This window comes from Magnolia sinica, chromosome 5 (assembly GCF_029962835.1).
Source record: "Magnolia sinica isolate HGM2019 chromosome 5, MsV1, whole genome shotgun sequence".
NCBI classification, from domain to species: domain Eukaryota; kingdom Viridiplantae; phylum Streptophyta; class Magnoliopsida; order Magnoliales; family Magnoliaceae; genus Magnolia; species Magnolia sinica.
The window spans coordinates 115,103,808-115,126,768 of NC_080577.1; the positions used below are offsets into that span (position 1 = coordinate 115,103,808).

Consider the following 22,961-nt stretch of genomic DNA (forward strand, 5'->3'; position numbering starts at 1 on the left):
CAACCTTAGTTGTTAGGTCATGTTTTAATCACCCTATGTGTAAAGTCTCCCCATAGAAATGGAAAAAGGTTGAAAAGGAAATGATTGTGCAATAGTAATTTTTACCAGCACTTTTTAAATCTGGATGTTAGGGTCTTGTCTTCACTATAACAGAAAGTTATAGGGCTCGTTTGTCATCTACATGCTAATCTCAAAAGAGCTATTTTAATAAACTCTTATTTTAAACAAGTTCATTTGATAAATTTATACTTTTAAATTTGAAAAGCTTTTATTTAAAATAAGCATATTTAGCAAAACATATAAATAATGCAACAACTCCGTTACGAGAGTAATTTATTGTTGGGAATGCAACAAGCCCTGGCACAATTTGTTGGACATAGAAATAACCTCAGACATAATCAACAATGTAATAAGGAAATAAAATTCAATCAACCACATAAAACACATGAATTTTATATGGAAAACCTTTTGCGGAAAAAAAAATAAATAAATAAATAAAATTACAATACAAGTCAACGAACAATCCACTATAATCGAAAATTACAAGATATTAAACAACTTACATATCCAAAACTCCTTACTTCCTCTCGAAACCCTTACCTCCCAAGCTCTCACGTTGTGATTCAACCTAATTGTGTAATTAACATGGTACTTATACCCCCCATGTACTATGAATAAAATGCGCACTTACGCAAAATTTGCATAAATTATCAATCGGACTATCGATTAATTCAACTGGACTCAATAAACCATCGATTAAATTGACATTGTTGTCGATCAAATCGACACGTCCAAAAACGTCCAAAGTGTCAACTTAAAATTTTTAAATATTCTCGATCAAATTGATAGGGTTATTAATCGAATTGAAAATCATGTTTTAGCACAAATTAAATGTACTTGATCAATGATCTCCATCGTAGTTTTAATCTCCCAACACCACTGCTCCAAGCTACTATCATCGTCTCTATCCATCTTCATAGTAATACCACTATCGTTGCTTCTCATGCACACTCTGTCTTCATTTATTTTTTTCCGCTAAGTTCAAATATTTCGAATAAGACTTGAACTTCTCCGCAGGAACAACCTTTGTGATCATGTCCGCCGGATTTTTACTTGTGTGAATCTACTTAAAAGTGACATTGTCTTCCTCTAGCATGTGCCGAATAAGATAATGACGAGCATCAATGTGTTTAGTTTGGAAATAGCACGCAAAGGTTTTCATCAAATTGATAGTGTTTTTCGCCATCGCAATGCATATGCATGGCTTCATGTTGAAGCCCCAACTCATTCATCATTCATTTCAACCAAAAAAACTTCATCGAATGCTTTTATCATTGCCATGTAATCCGCTTCAATTGTGAGAAGTGTAACCATAAAGTGAAGTTTCGATATCCAACCGATCACTCCACCCGCTGGCACAAATGAGTAATTGGAAGTCGACTTATATTGTCCATGTTCTCAGCATAATTCACATTTGTATAATATATAAGTTTCTTCTTATAAATTTCGATTGTTAATACTTAGTCTGTTGTACCCCATGAGTAACAAAGTAGCCGTTTATCTGCTTTCCTAGTATTATTCGTCAGGGTTTGACGTGTATTTGTTCACAACATCCATTACATGCAAAATATCTTATATAGTATGAACTATGGCATACATAAGACTGCAAATTACGCTCAATTATGACATACGGGACATATACATTTTTTTCATCTGACGTTGGACATTGCTCCGAAGAAAGTTGTAAGTAAGTTGCATGAGGTGTGTTAACTAGCTTAACCATTTCAAATCCAAACTTAACTAATAACTTCTTAAAATACTCTTCATGAGACAACCATGGCATGCTCTCTTCCCTTATCTTTGTGTAAATCAGCGTCGATAAATTCTTTTTGCAGCCCCCTAATATTTCATTTTAAATGTCTTACATAATTGAGTCTTTAATATGTTGATTTTAAATATATTATTAATAACGATAAGTATATCAGTAATATACAATACTATAATAATGAATCCCTCATCATGTAGTGATTTAAAATAGATACAATGAACGAATTCGCTTCTGATCGTAAACACCCCACCCCATGCTGATGAGTTGGTTAAGTTTAAATCAATGGATAGTTAACCGAACCCCAATCCTAAATTCCAAATCCTATGAGCTTAAACCATAAACCCAACCTATTCAACCCTGGACAACTTAGTTAAACTCAATCCTAGACTCCTGGAGCTTAAAACCCTGGAGCCCCGAGTCAACTCTGCGAACCAACTCACATCATTAACTCACCTTGTCAGCCTATCCATCTTAACAACCCAATCAACTCACCTAATTAAGCCTAAAACCAAGCTTAAACTAAAGCCCAAAAGTAAGCACACTAAAAGAAATATGTAAAACTTCGAAGTAGCAACATTCACAATAGATCCTCCACACACTTAGAGGACGTTATTCGTCAAAGTAGGGAGTCTGAGTGGGGACTAATGACAGTCAACTCGCCGCCACCCATGTGGCACTCCCTCTCTTTGGGGTGGCGTCCCTCCAGCATGTGTAATCGCTCATTTGCAGGACCCCAAGTGTGCGGTTGAGGTGTATCTACTCTAATGCTCATATCCTCACTTAAAATTACCATTTTACTACTACATCCAACCTATGAGATTATACCATATGGCAATCGTCAGTCCTATTCCTCCAACCACATTTGTCCGAGTTACTTAAAAAATGGGTTTTAAGGCTATAAATAGCTTACTTCCTTCTCATTTCAAGCATCCAAGACATTTTCATGAGTTCGCATTGTAACGCCCCGGATTTTCACTGTTTTAGATTTCTAAAAATCCTTGAAAATTTTTCGATTAATTAACTTATAATATCACTTAATGACCATTAACACTCAATGCTAGTTTATACAAGGGTATACTAGTGAAGAACCGCACAAGTCTGATTAATCATGTAACGTCCCGTCTAACCAGAACAGTGTACTGGGGCGTCCATATAGGATTTGCCACAGGACCGTTCGTTTAAGCCACTCATAGTGAGGTATTACAAATAAATTAACTAAGATTAGCCTAATTGATTAGGCCAGACGGGTCCTGATAGAACCTGGAGCAGGCATCCAAGCCAGATGGCCGTTTACACTTAGCGACAGCCCGTGCGGGTTATACCGCGACAAGGGAAGGTCAGAAAATTATAAAAATTTAGGGGAGCATAGATCTCACTGGGCTCGGGGACCATCGCGGACCACTTACCCAATGGACACCCAGAAGTGGAATCTTGCACTTGCCAGATGCGCCCCACCAATGCCAAAAATTGGAATCTGGCACGTGTAAATAAAACTGAAATGTAAGACATTTCAGCCGTCAGATTTCTTCATAATTTACGATGAGGGTCTAATGTATTTTTCTACACCCGCCCATAAAAATCTGGGACCTGATCGTGAAACGGTGACCGTTGATCGCAAATCGGACCGTTGCGGTAAAACCCCGCATCCGTTTGCCCCCAAATTTTGCATGGCCCTTCATCGGGCCATGGAGCACCTATCCTATTAGTTTCATGGCCAGAGGGCCACCAGAACTGCCCCGATTCTCCAAACAAGCTCTAGACCGCTCGTTGGTGGACCACTAGTTCCAAAACTATAGAATAATGTCTGTCTCATTGGGCTTGACGTCCATCGCGGGAATCGAACCTGGGTACGGTCCAGAACCGGTCAACTTGAGCTGAAGGACGAGTGCATGAGAAGTGCAAATACCCTAAAGGAAGGAGTTGGAACTTAAGTGAATTGAGTCGTCCACTCTTATGCAAAGTTGAGGATTTCGGACCGTCGGTTTGCGACCAAACTTTACCCATGGAGTAAGGATATTTCCCTGCTCATATCCGTATAGCCGTGGCCCCGATCGACTATCGGTGACCGTTGAACAGACTTCTTATCATATCTGTCGATCGGCGCATCCAAATGGCGGGCCGATCATATCCATACGTAGATCATCATTAGGGCTAGCTATCCTATGGTGTATATTGACTTGTACACCCCATAGTGGGCCCTAGAGGCTAGAAAGACCCTCTCATAGGTCTAGTATAGTAAAAACCCAACACTTGGGGCCATTGTCACCAAATCTGACATTATAAAAGGCCTTATTTGGGGCACCCACTCCCTCATACGAATTTGCCCTAAGGAACAAAGGGAGAGAGGAGAGAAAAAGGAGAAGGAAGAGAGGAAGAAGAGAGTGAAGGTGGACCGTAGGCAAGGTGGGATCCAAAGGAGTTCAATCTTGCACCACCCTACCTCTTCTTCAAGGAAGAACCCTCCACCACAACCACACATTCGCTCCGTTGATCATCTAGGTAAAAACCCTCATCCCTTTTCTTGAAAACCTTGAGTTGAGGAAGGATTTGCTTGAAACTCTAACATGCAAATGGTTGCTTTAGGGATTCCGGCCGTCCGACCCCAAAAGCCCTCATTCCTAGGTCATTTTCCAAGCCTCCAACGATCCATAGGTGCGGACTATTATCCTTAGGTGGCCTAGCACCAAATTATAGTTGGAGTTTAATGATTTTGTTTGCTTGGTGTGTTGTATGGAAGAATCTAGGAAAACCTAGGAATGACATATTGTTGGAATTGTATGAATTGCATGTTTATTTCTCTTTGATGTTAATCTTGCCTCTCTCATAATCTAGTGTATGGATGATTACATGCTCATGTATGGTTGATTTCTTCTTCTCATATGTGTTGCTTCATCTTGTGTATGATTTATTGCTCTTGTACATATGATTTCTCAACATGGAGGAAGTGTTAACTTCCTCACTAACCCACACCACACACCTACACTTTATTCATGATATTAATAGATGTTTGTTAGAGAAATTTGAATTGTATGTTGAGCAACATGAGAACATGGTGTTGAATATGCTTGATGTTACATTGGTAGTTGGCATGCTATAAGTCACTATTCCTACCCTTGGGTTGGTCAGGAACATGAGGAGAGCGAAGGTGGTTCCGTTGGTAGGACCACCTTGAGGCTAAACCCATGGGTTTGGGCGAGTACGTGTGGGCGGCAGTAGTTAGGCTACATGGGTCGCTTGTACCCGATGTCGTTCCGCCACATACTTGCCTGGGCTCGTGCGGTTTAGTCCACTGGCTGACCCACCTAGTTTGTTAACCTTGTTTGCTCACATATGTATGGAAACTGGAACACCCTACCACCGTTGTAGCCCATCGATACCGGATGGAATATTGATCCACAGTCTCGTGAGCCGGGCATGGTGGAATGGGACACGGTGTCCGAGCTGTCGGCCTACGCTGGGGTGACGCGCCTCCCCGTAGTGACCGCGAGCGACCCCACATTCAGCACCCCCCATGTGCTTGAAGTCGGGGATGGGGGAAACCCGACGGGGTCAAGGATCGCGGGGTCTCGGCCTCACACATTGGGGGGTCTTGGCCTCGCAACTAGTTCAGGGCATTTGATACGTGGGGTGTATCAGATTCCCAAATCTGCTGGATGAATGGACTTAACTAAGAACCCGGTTAACATCATCATTGCATGGCATTAGCTAGGTTGGCGACTCGGCAGTCGAGGTCGCACTGAGGGAGTGTTGGCATTGGCGATCGTTAGATGTTGTCGCACGAGGGAGCGTTGTGGTGAGGGCATACATCATATCATCCTGCATGCATGCACATTAACAAGACTAGATAGATGTTTATGATTGATTGCTTTTCATTAAATTCTTATTATAATTGATGCTTGTTGCAACTTAAGGTTTTTAACACCCATTGAGTTGATCATTCACTCCCACTCTGGGACGGTATTTTAAAACACCAACCAGACCCATTCATAAATGCAGGTGATACAGATTTCGTGGAGCCTGGCGACGCGAGCCTCGAGGAGGAGGACGAGTTCTCTTCTTCCGTTGATGGATGGATCCCCGTCGGCCTAGTAGATAGGATTTGGATCGCTGAGTTGTGGACGCAGCCCTATTCTGTTGGACATGCCACGCCTTTTGTGATTTTGTTGGGCCACGCCTGATGCAACTCTTTTTATATCCTTTGGGACAGGTATATAATGATCTATTGTCATTTCAGCAGTCCTATTCCTCCAACCACATTTGTCCGAGTTACTTAAAAAATGGGTTTTAAGGCTATAAATAGCTTACTTCCTTCTCATTTCAAGCATCCAAGACATTTTAAATGGACTCATTCACTCCTATTTCAAAGCTTCTTTATTCCTCAGGGTTTTAGACATGTAGTCAATTATCCACATATGAGAGTGAGAGTGAGAGAGAGTGTCCAACCCTGATCTAGCCCAGCTTAGCCAGAGTCCAAGCTCTTGAGCCATATAAGTTTAAATATGAGTCACTCGATCTAGCATTGCAATATTACCATTCATCAAACTATTAAATCTCCAATCAATATCATTAAAGTATAACATTAGCATTGTGCAATACTCATTCATTTCCCAACCCCCTTGCTCCTCATATACATCATCATTTCACTGCATTTCATCATTTTCTCACATAAATGTTGGGGGTGTATACTATAAGGCTTGTTGATATAATCAAACCAGGTCCACAAGAAACCTTAGCCGGTTAGCCATCGTTTTGTCTTATACACTGCATTCCACTATTCTCTCGCATTTGACTGGCGGGGTGTATGCTTCTGTGGCTCGTTGATATAATTATAACTGGCCCGCCAGAAACCTTAGCCATTTGGTCATCATTTTATCACAAGCACTGATACATCATCGAGCATCACATACATCATATTCCTACATACCTTGTACCCTGCACTAAATTGTTTCAAATGTATGCTCTACAACTTACCAACATAATCGGATCATGCCCATCGGAATTTTAGATCGACCAACCACAATTGCATCACATTCACTATACATAAGAACTAGCCATACTCTCTATAAACTACTTAGATGTTGTGAAGTAAATACTGTATATCCGTATAGGTATAGTGGGTGACCAACACTTTCTCTCTCTATAACCACGGTCCCTTATTCGGAATCTTTATAACACAAACTTACGAGTCATCTCGGGGTTAAAGGATTTTTGGGTTCTCTGTCCTAAGCATTTCTACAAGGCACAACCGTTTGTAAGATTGTAATAATTGGTTAGCGACAGTTTTGGCCAAATATAACACCATTTATCTACGAAAGCCCTCGAACGAGGCAACCAATGAAAAGGATAGTCGATCATTCATCCTCGAAGAAATTCACTCTTTAACGTCCATACTAATAAATTGTTGACTTATTATGAAAGAATCAGACTTATCGTACCACTACTTAGGCGACTGTTTCAAGCTATACAACAATCTCTTTAACATGCAAACCACTTGCTATTATCCCCGCATCTTGAACCCATTTAAGCTACTTTACGTATATATACTATTCTAGTTCCTGGTATAGAAACACACTATTCATATTTAACTATTCAAATTTCAAATTGTACTAGACAACAAGTACAAATACGAATCTAATAGATACTTGTTTGACCACATATGTGAATATTTCACTGAAGTCAATACTCTACTTATGAGTGCAAATTTTTATGAAGTGATCCATCCATCATGAGAGACCCACCTTCAATGTGACCATGCATCATGTGGGTCCACTTTCAATATTATTTGTTCACCATGTGCCCCACCTTGAGAGACTACAAAGAGAATAGAAAAGTGCAGTGTGAGAATTACTTAAAAAAGTTAAATGACAAACTTGTCAAAAACTTAAAGCTTAAAAATTGATAAATTCTACTATTTTATTCACTGGACACTTATACCTTGAGCAAGGACTATACACTCTTCACTTATAACCTTTTAGTGTCAACTAGTTAGCTAATGTATTGGTGGGCATGGCTTCAGTGGATCATTGATTGTGGGGACCACCTTGATGTATTTCCCTTACATCCACACCGTTCACTTGCTGTGAAAGGTGATTATAAGCTATGATACAAAAACAAAGCAGATCCAAATCTTAGATGGATCACACCAAAGGAAATATCGGTGACCAATTAAAACTTCTTGCCATGTACAAAAGCTTGGGATTAAGCTGATATTTGTTCAGTCCTTTCATCCAGATCCGTGGCCTTATCAACAAGTTGGATAACAAATAAACATTATGGCGGCCCACAAGAAATTTTTAACGGCTGTATTCAATCACCTTTGTTTCCAGTGGTGTGGTTCACCTAAGAGTTGGATATGCTTAATTTTTTGGATTGTGTTCTAAAATGAGCTGTCAAAATGGATGGACGGCATAGATTTAAGGCATATGCATTACAGCAAGGGATCCACTGCCTGATGATCCACTAATGCCGCGCCCCAATGGGTGGACAGCCATCATAATACATACAGAATTTTGCTTCAACTGTAAAATTAATAGCTTGATGATTACTAATTAATATTAATTATCGAAAACTGTAATTCACAGGAAGACTGAGCTAACCAAAGTCATGAATGCCCACACACATCACGCTGGGTAGATGCCCGATGCATAAAGCGCCGCTAAAGGAGAAATGGAAAGTGAAAGAGAAGAACGATCCGATGGCAAATTGCGATGATTGATGGTTGCTAGGCACTGTTTCCGATTTTTTGTGATGTGGTCCACTCGAGCTCAGGACATGCTCAAAATTTCGGCTCATCCTCTAAAATGATCCAAGTAAAACGGAAGGACGGCGTGGATACACCTACGGTGGGCTCTACATGGTTTACCGAACTTAGTTACTCGTGAGGCAATCCGCTTCATACTCATATCGCATCGGCACTACTGACTAGAAAATATCCAGCGCGTCTGTCGCGACTCGGGATCAGGCACTGTCCACTGGGGTCCACAATCCAAGTTTTCCAATGATTCCATTGCGCAAACACCTACTCCGCTCCCCCTGTTTCTAGACATGTCAATATAAGAAATTTGTGCAGACAAACTTAGAACAATGGAATGAAAATTTCAATGGCTCACGTTCAACTATAAATATCTAAGGTGAAGATCATCGCAAAGCGTGATTACGGAAAAAAAAGATTATTTATAGAACTAAAGAAAACATGAACGGTTCAAATAACCGGATCATATCACAATGTGGGCCCCAGTGGGTGGCGATGCACACTGGATTTTATAAGTCGCGACAGAGGCAAAATGAACTCCCTTCTTTCCAGCTCGCACACCGTATCCATTCCCGCCTCTCCCAAAGCCCAGAGGCTCGAGCTAGCGAGCAATGATGACTCTCTCCTTCGTCTCCGTGACTCGCCCTCCCTCTCTCATCTCAGCGACTCTCGCCTCCAGAAACCCACCCCTTTCCCCGCCTATTCTTCAAAACCCTAATAATTCCGGCCAAGTCCCCTTATCCTGCGCACTCCAGTGCCAGCACTTCCAATCGTACGCACCCCTCCCCCAACATCTCTCCACACTCTCCACGCATTTTCTCATCTCCACATCACATATCTGCGGTTTATTTATTGGGTTTTGCAGATGTTCCGGTTGCTCACATGAGTGGAACCTCGACCGTCCAGTCGTCCTCGACGAGGTGGCCCAGTTCTTCAAGAGCGTAGGCGTCTCGGATTTCAGCTTCGATAGCTGTAGACCGGTAAGTCTCCTTTGCTAGTTTCAGTATTATGGCAGTGTGATGGTTCACATGCATGCTCTCAAAATTCGATACGTGTCATCACGTAACTCAATTCCAACTGTCCATACCGTGGGGTCCGCCGCATATTGTGCTCATAAACCCAAAATCAGAACAATTGGACGAACCTAACCTCTGATCAATGGACATTTGTTTGTTGAATTTGGGCAGTCGCCTTTTCTCGTCCATTTTTGGCCAGCTAGAATGCTAGTTCATTTTAGTTTTATGGGATTACTGATCACATACAGTCAATGATACCGCAACTTGTGGTGCCGCACCATCTTTCCCAGTTCCTGCTAATGTGCCACTTGCATAGGACATCCGTACCATGGAATGGTGGGCCCCATCATGAAGATGACACTTCTTGAAAATCAGGCTGATTGCCTATATGTTGAGCAAGACAGTTGGTAGTGAATCAATTCCAATGGTGCGGCCCATCCGAGGAGCGGACTGGCCTGATTTTTGTGCCATATGATCTTCACAGTACTGCATACCATTTTTATTGGACAGATGTGCCACACAAGTGGCACGTTGGCGGCAAAGATGGCCAGCACCACAAGTTGCGGTGCCATTGCCTCTAGGCGATGGGTTCTCCTTTTTTGGATAATTAACCCATCTGAAGTGGAGCCCACAATTTGGATGGTTATTGTTTGAGTTACATGTATGTCAAATGTATGCTCTTTAATGAGTGCACAAGCATCCCAGCCGGCTTTCCCTTATAGATTGCTTGCAGATTATTACAGTGCAAATGACTTGTATAGGCATTTGGAAATCCAGAACATTGATCTGAACTGTCCGAATAGCGCAGCCCCACACTTTACTTGGTCACTTTGCGAAAATCACATTGATAAGATGATCCCAACAATTCAAATGGTTAGAATCATTGGATCAAAGTGATTGTTGAAAGAGAGAAGCAATCTGCAGTACTGTTCCAGATGGATTGTCTAGTTTGAAGAATTTTGTTAAAGAAAAATTGATCTGATCTGCCATTTTCCCTAGCCATTGGCATGATTACAAGTGCTTAATATGTGGGACTGTAGCATTTGCAATGGTGAGACAGAGGAATGCAGACGACTTTAAAATGCCATCAGAAACAATACAGAAACCTTCAAAGTTTTGTCAAGGCTATACTCACATTCTGATACATTCAACATTTCTTTATGGGCAATTGTCATCCGACCAATGAAAAATCATGGAGTGTTGGGCACTCCATTGCCCACCTGTTGAATTGCTTACATTGTACGTGATAGTTATGTAGATGCACTCCATTGCCCGCCTGTTGAATTGCCCACATTGTATGTGATAGTTATTTAGATGCATTTTGCGCCCAAAGCATATACTCTCTACATCTCCAACCCATTTGTTTTTCTCCTTGACCAGCTCTGGTTGAATGCATAAGAAGATTCAGAACTATTAGAATACTCGTTATTGGGGCGTGGGATTTTTCTAATAATATTCTGGCAGGATGGTGTTGCCATTAGTTTCCGTCCTCGGATGATGACTATTTTAAGGAAATATTGCAGATCCATGCATTAATTGTTTAATATAAACTGTAAGTGACTTTTATCTTACCTCTAAAATAGTACACATTTTTTGCTAATACAATTTTTTTAGTGGGAATGGAGATGTCGAGCAAAGCTTGCAGTACGGGGATCATCAAACAATCCTCTGATTGGTCTTTATCAAGAGGGAACACACACTGTCGTGGATATTCCTCATTGTAGAGGTCAGCGAGTGTCTTTTCTTTATCATTTGTTTCAAAATCAGTCATGCTATTGATGCTAGACTAATACTGTCTACACAATTTCTATATTATGATGCGTTTGGTATGAACCACAATTCTTAAAAGTTCAGTAAAGTGATTTTTTTTAAAAACAATTTATTACAAGCTCCTTTGTTTTAATGCTTATATACTCTATACTCAAAGCTGCTTGTTATCCAAGACTCAGTATCTACTTTGTAGTGCTTACATAAGCTTATTGAGTATCCTCTATAACTGCTTACTTTTAGGTGTATTTGGATTTACCACCAGATTATGGATGGTGGGACTTCTGAGCATAAATTTAGTTTCAATGTTCCTGCTTTTACCAACCCAAGCACAAGTGAGACATGTATGGGAGGCCGCTAACATACATCACTCGCATTTTGGGAGTAGCTTATCTTGGTTGGCCTTGGGAACTGGGAATTTCTTGCGGTAGCCTTATGTTACTTGCTTTATTTAACTTGAGGTGAAGTTCTCTACCATCATGAAGCATGCTTGTTTTTTTCTTTTTTTATAAATTATAAATTATTATTATATAGTTTTCTTTTTCTTTTTTGGGGATTGGCTGATAAAAGATGAAGATGTCAATGGTTCCAAGATGTCAGCGGGGTACTTCTTTAGCTATGGGATTATGTTTTGCAAATGGAGTAATGATTTATACATTATGTGGATGTATGTGTAGGAGAGCGCATGCATGCACGTGTAGTGCAGTTGGTTTGTGGTGTTTTTGTGCATCCATTGATGGGGGCAGGTGTGCATGTGCAATGCATGCATGTATTGCATAACTGATGTTTGTTCCTGTGCTAGTTACTTCCTGAAAAGGTGAACCATATAATCCTGATATATATATATATATATATATATATATATATATATATATATATATATATATATATATATATATGTTATTATTTTTTAATCTTTGGAAGAGTAGCTGGATGGATACTGATGGTGGTAGTAGCTCTGTAATTCCTATTTATTCATTTTTATTGAACTCTATAAGAAATTGAAATGCACCATTTTCTTGTCATAATTATTCCGCGGCATTCAATTTACAGCATTGTTACCTTCTTTGTTGCTAATGGTCATTTGTTAAATAGTTGTAGATTTTCTGTGCAGCTCATCATCCCAACATCAATGCTGCTGTTGATCTCCTAAAACAAGGCATGTTCTTCGGAAACTGTGGCTTATACTTTTATGGCCTCTTTGGACAAGGAGCATCTCTGGTTGAATCAGATAGGATAGCCCTTGTACATTTCATTTCTTGCAGGAGATTAAATGAAATGAATTAGACATGTCCACCTTTTAACATCGATCTCCCTAGTCCCTCCTGCCAGTACGTTTTGGATAAACCAAACATGAGGTATTTCACTTACAAAAAAAAAAAAAAAGAAAAAAAAAGAAAAAGAAAAAGAAAAGAAAATAAAAGAAAAGAAGAAGGTATTTCCTGACTCAAATTCTTTAGGATGAAAAATCTGGAAAAGAAATCAGGAATCTCCCTTCTCCAAATAGGCCATCTTCATGTAAGTTTTTCATTTCATCTTTTGGATAAGTTCATTTTTGCTTCTGTCACCTCTCTCAGGCATTACCATGTTGGATGTCCAGCCATATGATGAAGATATGGGGACAGGTGAACTTCGATATGTGCAGGTAAGCAATGTGGCTTGCTTATTTTGTTCATTTGATACAAATAACGCCCTTTGATTTTGCCATTCATGCTTGAGTTTGCAGATGGCTGTGACAACATATAACACGTCCCTCCCAGCAGCAGAACGATATGAAAAAGGTATGGATTCATGAGGGTTCCTCAGCACTAGATCAGGAAGGGATGCTTGTCCCACAGTAACTGGGATGTGGGCATGTGGCAAGTGTGGGGTAAATTGAGATGACTATCTAATGGGTCCTTTTATGAAATATCCGCACTTGAAAATCAAACTGAATGGACAACCCTGTACAAATGGATGATGGCCTTCTAATGGACAGTTGGACAATCCTATCCATATGGCTAGGATCATCCATTCAATGCGATCGTCAGCCAAAGCCATATGTGGAGAGGACCCACTAGATGGACCTCATGTTGGGTATTGGGGGACATACATCCCTTTCTGGTCCAGGGTGACTGATCGGAGTCAGCCTCTAAAACCAACACTGCCTTAACTGTCAACTTTTGAATGAGGTGCTATTTGGTCCGTTTAAGTAGGAAAATATGTAGAAAATGAATGGAACTAACCTTACTTGTTTTCAGGCAAAGTTCAGGCGACGTTGGTATGGAATTCAAATAATGAGCACTCGCCTAGTGCAGAAAAGTTGAATGCCCTGTCAGATGTAAGCTTCTAAATATGTTAGTGCTTCTCATTTACTGAGATTGGGGCACACGCGAAACATGACAATGCCATTTCATCCACTCACATTTAGGCTGCCTTCAGTTGCAAAATTAAATGGAATTGTGAAAATTCAGTTTAGTAAAGAGGAAATGACCTGGATAGTGGTGATGGCTTATGGTGACGTTGTAACACTCAAGTTGCAGTTGCATTTCTTTGAAGTCCAAATTGTAAGTAATGTAATTGCGATCTTAATGATGCAGCCAATCTAAAGAGGGAGGCCTAGTTTGAGAGTGGAAGTTGGAGAGAAGGACGGAGAATGGACAATGGTATTGAGAAAAGGCAAAGGAAGAATTGGCGAGTGAAATGGAATAGGTCAGGAAGATTCTCAGTTGAATCTTTTTATTCAAGGTTGGGCGGGCCTCTTGGGCACTCGCTGCGGGATCCTGCTGGCTCCATTTGGAGATTTAAAGGCCCTCCTCCTGTCCTTGCATTCTTGTCGCTTGTGGCTAAAAATAATGTGCTCACGATCAGTAATCTTAGTAAAAGAGGCCTTGTCATAATCAATGGCTGCCCGTTGTGTCTCCGTGAGGCAGAATGAGTGAATCGCCTGTTTATGCATTGTCCATTTGTCCAAGAAGTTTGGTGGAAAGTCCTATCCTTGTTTAAGGAAGAGTGGGTGATACCTAATTTGATCAGGGAGTTGATCCTTGCACAGGCCATAGTCGGAATGATATGCAAGATAAATAAAGGCTATGACATTTGTTTTTGCATGCTGTATTTTTGGTTAGAATGTAACAGCTGAGTTTTTAACAACTCAGTTAATAGTCCGAAGCAGTCTTCCTTATGGCCAAGTGGTTGGTGTGGGGATGGGGCTCTTTAGTTAATATTATTGGGGAGGGGAGGGATGCTTTGTAAGCTGGGCAGGTCTTTCTGTCCTTTTCTTTGCAATAAAATTTCGAAATCCTTCAAAAAGGAAACAGTGAGTAATGTAGTTGCAATTCAGAGCAACCTCCTTCAAAATGAGAACTAAGGTAATTACAATTCTATGATTTCCTCTTTATTGAACTAAATTATTGCAATTCACTCACCAGTTCATCAAAGTCGGCCATAAACTTGCTTTTGGAAGTTACTCTATTTGCATTGAGTGTACTTGCCATTGGCCCAAATGGCCATTGCCCTTGTTTCTTGGATCTGAAGAAACAAGCTCACTTACCAGTAAAATAAAAGAAAAGCTCGCTTACCATTTGGAGCCTGTTTGACAGTTATGCGCTTTCAAAGCTAGTGCCCTTTTTAAAAATAAAATAAAAATTAAAGTGGATGCAGTTTGAATAGAGATGCTGCACTTGTGCCCTTTTCCAAACAGTGGTTGATTGTTTTCTAGACTTGCAACCTTTTGGCTCCTAATTCTATCATCCAATTGGTCTTTTGCTCGTTAGAAACCATTCAATTGTAAACTGACGATATTTCCATTATGCTTTGCAGTTCTTATGGAGGAATGGTGGGCCCAAAAATGATAATCATCTAATTCACTCCATATGGGTTAACTTTCAGACATCATCTAACAATGTAAGCTATCTGTGAATTTGTAACTGAATCTGCCTATGGTTCATCCATGTAGAATTGATGGTATGGGCCATGCAGCCTGCCTGGCCCAGCTTTAGACTGGGCTTGGACCTTGAGTTTAAGGCCTGATCATTTTTTGGGCCGGACTTGGGCTTAGTTCATTTTAGACCGACTTCACCTGGTGTAGCCAGCTTCTAGATCATTCAAGTAATTTTTACATATATAATAAACCCTAATGCAAGTTTCAAACTAACCCCTCTCACACGTGCCTCCCTACCTCCCTTCCTCTCCAAAGCTTCAAACCCCTTGCTTCCTTAATGTGGCTACAACACTCCCTCCCCCCACACTCGCACACACCTGCCATCAATCCATGCCTTCCTCCAAGGGGCTCGATACTCTCTGTCCCTCTCTCCTTCAATTCCATTTCTAGTGAGGCCATCATTCATCGATAGAAAACGTTGTTGTAAACCCAATGTAGATGCGGATGATCCAAACATTCCCAGATTTGAAGACCCAACCAAAATTGGGTAACAAGATCCACGACCTGGATGACCCAGCTCCTTTGATCAGCTGGGCCGGGTCGAGCCCTGGCCCAACCAATTTTTCGTGCTCACACTTGGGTCTGCTCCACTGGGCCCCATGCCCATGTACTTTTTAATGGGTTAGACTCTATGATAGTTCACCACCACGTAAAAAAAATGTAGTCTCTTCAGCCGTGCACATGACACAGTTTTAGAATATTGACCATGTTCAATTTTACTCTTTACCATCACTTTGAAATGCATCAACTGAATGGTTAAGATATCTTTATCATTTTGATTTTAGACATATGATCCGTCCAAAATATTTCTCATAGTTTGGATGGTCTGTATAAACATACATGAATGCCATGTGTGAGGAGGATTAATCATTGCAATTTTCAAAATGTTGGTGAACCATAAAAGAGTAGCTCACTTTTTACAACCGCTTCTCCTCCCCTTGCTCTTAGATCTTGCAAACCGTTTCCTCTCTCTCCACTTGCATTGGATGTGCCTTATCCACTAGTAAGTAATAGTTTTTTAATTTCAAAAGTCAAACCCCAATAGACGTGGATTTCAGGTCTCGGGGGGAGGGGGTTCCCTTTATCTTATCTGTATCCAGGTATCCAAGCATGCGGCCTGGGTACTCTTAACATTTAAAAATAAATAAATTATTATTATTATTATCTACCCCAAGGAGTATCTAGGTATTGGGGAGTGAATTTTGGTTTTTGTAAAACTTGCTATTCTTTTTAGTTTTCTTGTACAAGGGCAATGTTGTTCTTTCCAATTTAGTGACTTGTTTTGTTCATAATGAGAGCCCAAGAGGGACCTGTCTTTCATTTCTTTTCAAATTTTCTTAGAATTGAAGGTAGGGTTCCTTGCACTGTTCTATAAATCATGCATGCTCACAAACAAATTTGTGCAGATAATTTTTGGAAACCGGTGGAGACATCTGTTGGGAGAAAGAGATTTTTGGGAACGTGTTGGAGGGATTGATATTTCCTTGGCTCCATCCAGTTTTGGTCAAGCAAATACCCAGGTACACCAAAACATCTGATCAAGCAGTTCCTTGGTCTCCTATTATTTAAATGGAAGTAACTGTTCCCTTGCAGCACTAATGGATAAATAGTGTTACTAAACAAACTAGAAATCAAGAGCTGTAGGTTCTGGACAAGTGACATTATTTTATTGATGCAATGATGAACAGGACCATGGTCTGGCACTTAAATTTGGATATTCATCATGGATAACCAAGAGTTTCACAAAGCTCAAACACATCTCCACACATGTCGGTGCATCACATGGGCCCCACCTTGTGGATGATCTGGTCAAGAAATAGCCTGATCAAATCATTGGGTAAGCAACATGTGCATGTTGCTCATTCCATCAGCCTTTTTATGTGTGTGTGTGTGTGTGTTTCGGCGACGAGCTCTGTTGTTCCACACCTGTGTTGCTCCCCTGATGAGTTAACCAGCTTGACCTTTGGTGTGTAAGAAAATTTGAAAGCGTATGTGGTGCAACAAAAACATGATCGCACTGGATATTCAAATCGGATTAAACTGCTCAGCATTAGTGATCTCTGAAGACCATATAGATACAATTGTGTTCCAAACTTAACTATCATGATATCTGTCCTTTGCAGGCATTTGATTCTTTGCTCTGGAAGTTACATAAGTATGTACCCCATGGGGCCTCCATTGCTGATGTTTATGCAGGAGCTGGTATTATCGGATTATCATTAGCTGTCAGGAGGAAATGCAGGCAAGTACTGTGATTGCTTTTACACACATACTTCTGATGAAATATGCATTGCTAGATCAAGCTTTTGTTCTGCCCAGAAAGCTGTAAATGTAGGGCCCATCTTTTGGTGATCCAAATAATTCATATGGTTGGTGTTGAGGCCTATGGTGAAAGGGTAGAAACCCCAAAGTCCCCTTTCCAAATGATCTTAAACATTCAATTTGTCCACTTTAAATGCCAACAGGTGACTAGAATCATGTGATGGTGGGATATCATGGCACGGCTCATCTCATGATGTGGCCACCAGAATCCTAGGTTGAACAAAAAAAAAAAGGCCTTTTCTCTTGATCTAACATCATATAATGTCTTTGTCCTATGACTACTCCAAAGTATCCTACCTATGCTGTAAATGATTCAGTTATCACCTCAAAACATTCGCTCCTAATGTACAGGTCTGTGAAATGTATCGAGATCAACAAAGAATCGAAGCTGTCTTTTGAGAAATCGGTTGGCCGCTTACCAAATTCTGTGGACAGCAGCATCAGTTGGCACCATGCAGATGCTTCAATTGTAGGTGTTTAGAATTTGTATCTATTGGGCGTAGATTCCTTAAATCTTAACAGCTTTAGCCATAGCTCTGCACTTGTTCAAACATTTTTCAATGTTATTATGTGCATTCCCATTTCAGGAACCCCTTCATTGGCTTGAGGGCTCGGATGTAGTTGTGGTTGATCCTCCTAGAAAAGGTTTGCACCCATCTTTGATCGATGCATTACGGACCTCAGCATTATCTGATCATAAAGCTGCTAAGGCATCAACAAGGTAGGTAACGTCTTGTTACTTACAATTTGGTCCCATGTCTCAGCTCAGTTTGGTATTTTTATCAAAGTCTAAATGAAGCTTACATGCACTCCAGTTTACAGTCAGTGGACTTGATGTTTAGAATTTTATAATGCTCGAACCAAGGATATTTGTAGTATACCCATATCCTTAATTTGTACTAGTGGCTTCCACAGTTGGGTGATCCATTCTGTTGATCTGATACTCCACATAGTGGATGGACCATTGCTGAAAATTCTTTTCGACGGGACGACTTAATTCTCATCCCTTCGATTGGTGGCCTGCAAATAGACAGGCTATGAAAAGAAATACAGCTATGGTCTGCACCATAATGAAGAAAGGCCAACCTGGGTGATCCTGGGGCAGGATCCATCCATGATGGGGCCCATTACATTAGAGCAATGGGCCCAGGGCAATGGTAATGGTGGCTGTAACAGCCCCTGTAACAGCTGTTATGGCCTCGTAACAGTCAAATTTTTTTTTTTAAAATGGAAGAAAATGTATTGGCCCCAGATCAGCCTGTTACAGGCCTGTAACGGCCATTCCAAGACTGTTATGGGCCTCTCTCTCTCTCTCTCTCTCTCTCTCTCTCTCTCTCTCCAGAATGGCCATTACAACCCTGTATCGCTTAATGGCCCCTACCCTTACCTTTACATAACTGTTTTTGGAATACAATGGATGGGCCAGATGGCAGAAACATGGGCCTCGCTTGAACAAACTGAAAACCTGATGACACTAGGCATACCATTGGGTTGATGATCATGTTCGTCATCAGGCATATCATTGGGTTGATGATCATGTATGTCATCAGGCATATCATTGGGTCGATGATCATGTATGTCATCAGGCATATCATTGGGTCGATGATCATGTATGTCATCAGGCATATCATTGGGTCGATGATCATGTACTTCTCTTATGTTTGTTTAGACTACAGTCCAATCTAAGGCACTGATGATTTGAGTTCATAATTAGTTTTTATTTTCCTACTGCAGCTCCATCTTAAAGGCGAAAGATGAAAAAAGGCCGTGGGTCCTACGTGCAAGGGAAGCATCTGTTCAAATAGAAAGCAGAACAGATTGGGAAAAAAGTCGATCATGGCCTCAAACTCTAATCTATATAAGCTGTGGATGGGAAAGCTTTAAGGAGGTATCTCTGGTTTAAGCGTACTGCTAGGGCTGGACTGTTATTTTCTGCCTGTCCGTGAGCCTGAACATGAATCCCAAGCCTGGCCCATGCTGGTGATGAATGGGCTTAGATCCACTCTCAGGATGGGCTTCAATCAGGGTTTATGGACTCGGCGACTCGGATCAGCTCGTTTGGTCTTGAGTTGAGTTGCAACTCACCTGAGTCAGGGGGTGGTCGCGACTTGTGATATCGAACCAGATCAGGTAGTTCTGAATCCAAGTCGACTCAGACGAGTTGTGTCAAACTCGTCCACTTCTTAAAACGATGGCTTTTATAGAAAATATTGTTAAAATTAGGGCTCGACTCAGTCCACTTACCTTTTGGTCCTGAAGACAAGGCTCAAATAAACCCAAGCCGGGGCTGTGGTGGGCTGGGCTAGGGAGCCTGATGCAGCAGCCTGGCCCATTGGTAGGTCTCCATTGTCTGTGGGACTTTCCATGGTCATGAATAAGTTTCATCTTCAACGTGTCCCTTTCCTTTTCCTACTCCTAAGTACAGTAGTTCTTGAACAGGATTGCAGGTCATTGTTGTCTAATAAGGCATGGTATTTGGAAAAAGCTCATGGCTTCAACTTCTTTCCTGGGACCAATAGGTAATTTACTACATATTTTTTCTTCTGAAGCATTGATCAGGACTTTTATCTTTTGAAGAGGAAGGGTCCTGATACATTGGGATGTGGATGATGTCTAGAACTCCTGATGCACCATGTCCACACAATTGATTCCCATAGTTTGGCTCAGGACCATTGATATGATGGGCCCCAGTGGGTGGGGGATTTCCACATTGAAAGATCATAATCCTTTACACAAATGGCCCAAAAATATGTGGTATGTGACAATTTATGTGTCTAGAACAAAAGTTCTGGAGACTGAATTACCAAGTATCTTCTGACCTGTTAGATTTTTGGAGCATTCCCCATCTAAGCTGGACCCTCAGATCAATAGTCTGGATCAATGAACTATAGGCCCACTTGTAAGGATTTGACACATCTATGCAAAAGGACCTAAGATTCCTCTCTGTTGCATCCCTTTTAAATGCAAGTTAAAGAACAACATGGTTACAGAGCTCAGCATGATTTTGCAAGTTGAGTAGGAAATGTCAACCACGCCACTGTGAATTCCTATTCAGTTCATTTGCCTTGAAGTTGACTTACTGAACTAAACACGAGAATCCAAATAGGGCCCCGCTGAGGGTGGGGATGCCCAAACAATCTTCTAGATTGGATGATCCTGGTGCTCCAGTCATGGCCTACAAAACAGATGGTAAATAAAAAGACAGCAACCAGGGAAAAAAATGGCAGGGATTGGATTGCTATGAACTTCAAAACTGGAACTTTCTTGGCATCTCCCATTGCATCAATGCTCTGGATCACCTAATGGCGGGCCCCACTTTCATGCCATTAACCACCCATCTGCATCATCTCGTGTCGTAATCATTGGGACAAATCTATTTCCTTGAAAGGACTTGACGGATGTTTTTGATGTATTTGAATATTCTGAAGCAGCAGAAGTATATTATAAGATGCTGATTCATTTCATTTTGGAATCCATGACTACTGCATCCCCGTACTGATTCATCCTACTAAATTGGCACGGGACGACAATGGCAGCATTGAAGTTCTTGCCGTGTTCAAGCGGGGTCCACGGGCTGATCAGAAGAAGAAAAAAACAGGAAAGAAGAAGAAGAAGCTACCGTGAAGGCAATGATGAGAAAGAGGAGTCTCTCTAAGGGTGTCCGTCATACTGATGACTGAAGCTAGAGCGGAGCGTCCAAATTTAGGGTTGTTCATCAGGCGGTGGTGTGTCATGGGAGCAAGATATAGGGAAGAAACCACATGCATTGCCTTACTGTTTTCATCTGCTGCAGATGCACTGTTGATGTCCACACCTTCACTCCAACTCTGTAGCAGTTTGAACAGGTTTGCTTAACCATTTTGGAATGATCATGAAAGCTCAAATCTCTTCTTCTTTGAGATACTCAAAAGTTCCATTTATCCAAGTCATGAAACACTTCATATCTGTAAGATGCTGGCATTCATTTAGGTGAGCCGGGCTGTTCATCTTCTGTGGGCAGAGGGCACTCTTGAAATGATGCAGTTGGATGATTCTGGCTGTTCAGTGGGAACCAAGGGTCAACATTCAATGGGCCACGCTTTTCCATTCAGCTGTTAGAATGATATGACTGGCGAACGGTCTGAATTTCATGTGCCCGAGATCGAGCGCTTGATGACCTTTCCCTGATAAAGATTGTAGGGGAATGGTGGTTGATGTTTGAATGCGGTATCCAAGCCATGCATCTAGCGTGCCTTCTCGTTTTCCTGTGCATCCCCAGAATCATCCATCCATCAGAAATTTGAAGTGGGATATCACGGAAGCAATGTACAATCACGTGGTGTGGTCCACCTGAGTTCTGGGCTGATTTTTGGTGTCCCTTCATCCTGGTGGGGCACAATTGATTATTTGAGTTGGAAGTGGATTGCGTCCTGCCCCCCTCCTGGCAGACTTGGTCCAGTCAGGGGCTCTGTGGGCCCCACTATGATGTATTGGCATTATCTACACCGGTCATCCATTTTGTTAGATCATTTTAGGATATTATCCCAAAAATATGGTTGATCCAAGGCTCAAGTGGACCACAGAGTGGGGTTTGATTGCACACCATTAAAAACTTGTTGGGGCCTGCAGAAGTTTTGTATCAAGCTGGCATTGATGTTTTCCCTTAACAGTTTTGCGTGACCTTACGAACGGGTTGGATGGCAAATAAACATGAGTGGGCCCTAGAAAGATTTCAACGTTGGGCATCATTATAATCGTTGCTTCCTGTGATACGGTCCAATCGGGTGTTGGATCTTCCTCAGTTTTGGGCTCGTATCCTAAAAATGAATTGGAAAAATGGATGGGCGGCATGGATAAAGCTCAGACATCATGGTGGGCCCCACAGCCCCTGCCTAGATGGAGTCGGTCTGGGCAGGACACAATCCGCCTCCGGGTTGGATGGCATACGGTGGACCGCACAGTCTGTCTGAAACTTTCTATGGTTGGTGGGCATCACCCTCCCTCCCTATTACTCGCTTTGGTGTGTGATCTTCGAGAGCTACGGATTGGCTGGATTTTGGGGGATTAGGCCTAACGTCTAAAGAACAGTCGGATGGCACTTGCAGATCATAGTGGGCCCCCACACGGAATATGGTAGTTAGAATAAATGGGGGAGAAATGTGGGTGGGAGGCTCATGTCATGTGTCCGGTGATGAGAAGTGGGTGCATACCAGTCTCCATAGGGTCAAAGTACTTTGGCTAATGAGCGCATGACTTCTACTTACATGAGAACAAGTTGGGGACGGGTTACGTGGATCCTTCCACATGCATTTATTACATATTCTGACTTCTTCCCAACGATGATGGATCCATCGGTTTCAACGAAAGACTGTCCAG

At 41.4% G+C, this 22,961-nt stretch overlaps 1 protein-coding gene across 1 annotated transcript; it reads left to right on the plus strand.

Moving 5' to 3' along the window:
- Nucleotides 1-9,132: 9,132 nt before the first annotated feature.
- Nucleotides 9,133-21,326, plus strand: LOC131246863 (uncharacterized). The gene is made up of 15 exons (XM_058247311.1): nucleotides 9,133-9,351; nucleotides 9,445-9,559; nucleotides 11,210-11,321; nucleotides 12,477-12,521; nucleotides 12,940-13,007; nucleotides 13,089-13,143; nucleotides 13,603-13,682; nucleotides 15,164-15,247; nucleotides 16,691-16,804; nucleotides 17,408-17,526; nucleotides 17,958-18,075; nucleotides 18,194-18,327; nucleotides 19,341-19,494; nucleotides 20,046-20,125; nucleotides 21,143-21,326. Exons 1-15 carry the CDS (start codon nucleotides 9,191-9,193, stop codon nucleotides 21,228-21,230), a joined length of 1,527 nt encoding a protein of 508 aa, XP_058103294.1. The 5' UTR covers nucleotides 9,133-9,190; the 3' UTR covers nucleotides 21,231-21,326.
- The last annotated feature ends 1,635 nt before the right edge of the window (nucleotides 21,327-22,961 follow it).

Coding starts and splice junctions, on each gene's coding strand:
- LOC131246863 (XM_058247311.1), top strand. CDS start 9,191: ATGATGACTCTCTCCTTCGTCTCCGTGACTCGCCCTCCCTCTCTCATC. Junction 13,144..13,602: donor AGCAGAACGATATGAAAAAG/GTATGGATTCAT, acceptor ACTTGTTTTCAG/GCAAAGTTCAGGCGACGTTG. Junction 20,126..21,142: donor TTCTTTCCTGGGACCAATAG/GTAATTTACTAC, acceptor CGACAATGGCAG/CATTGAAGTTCTTGCCGTGT.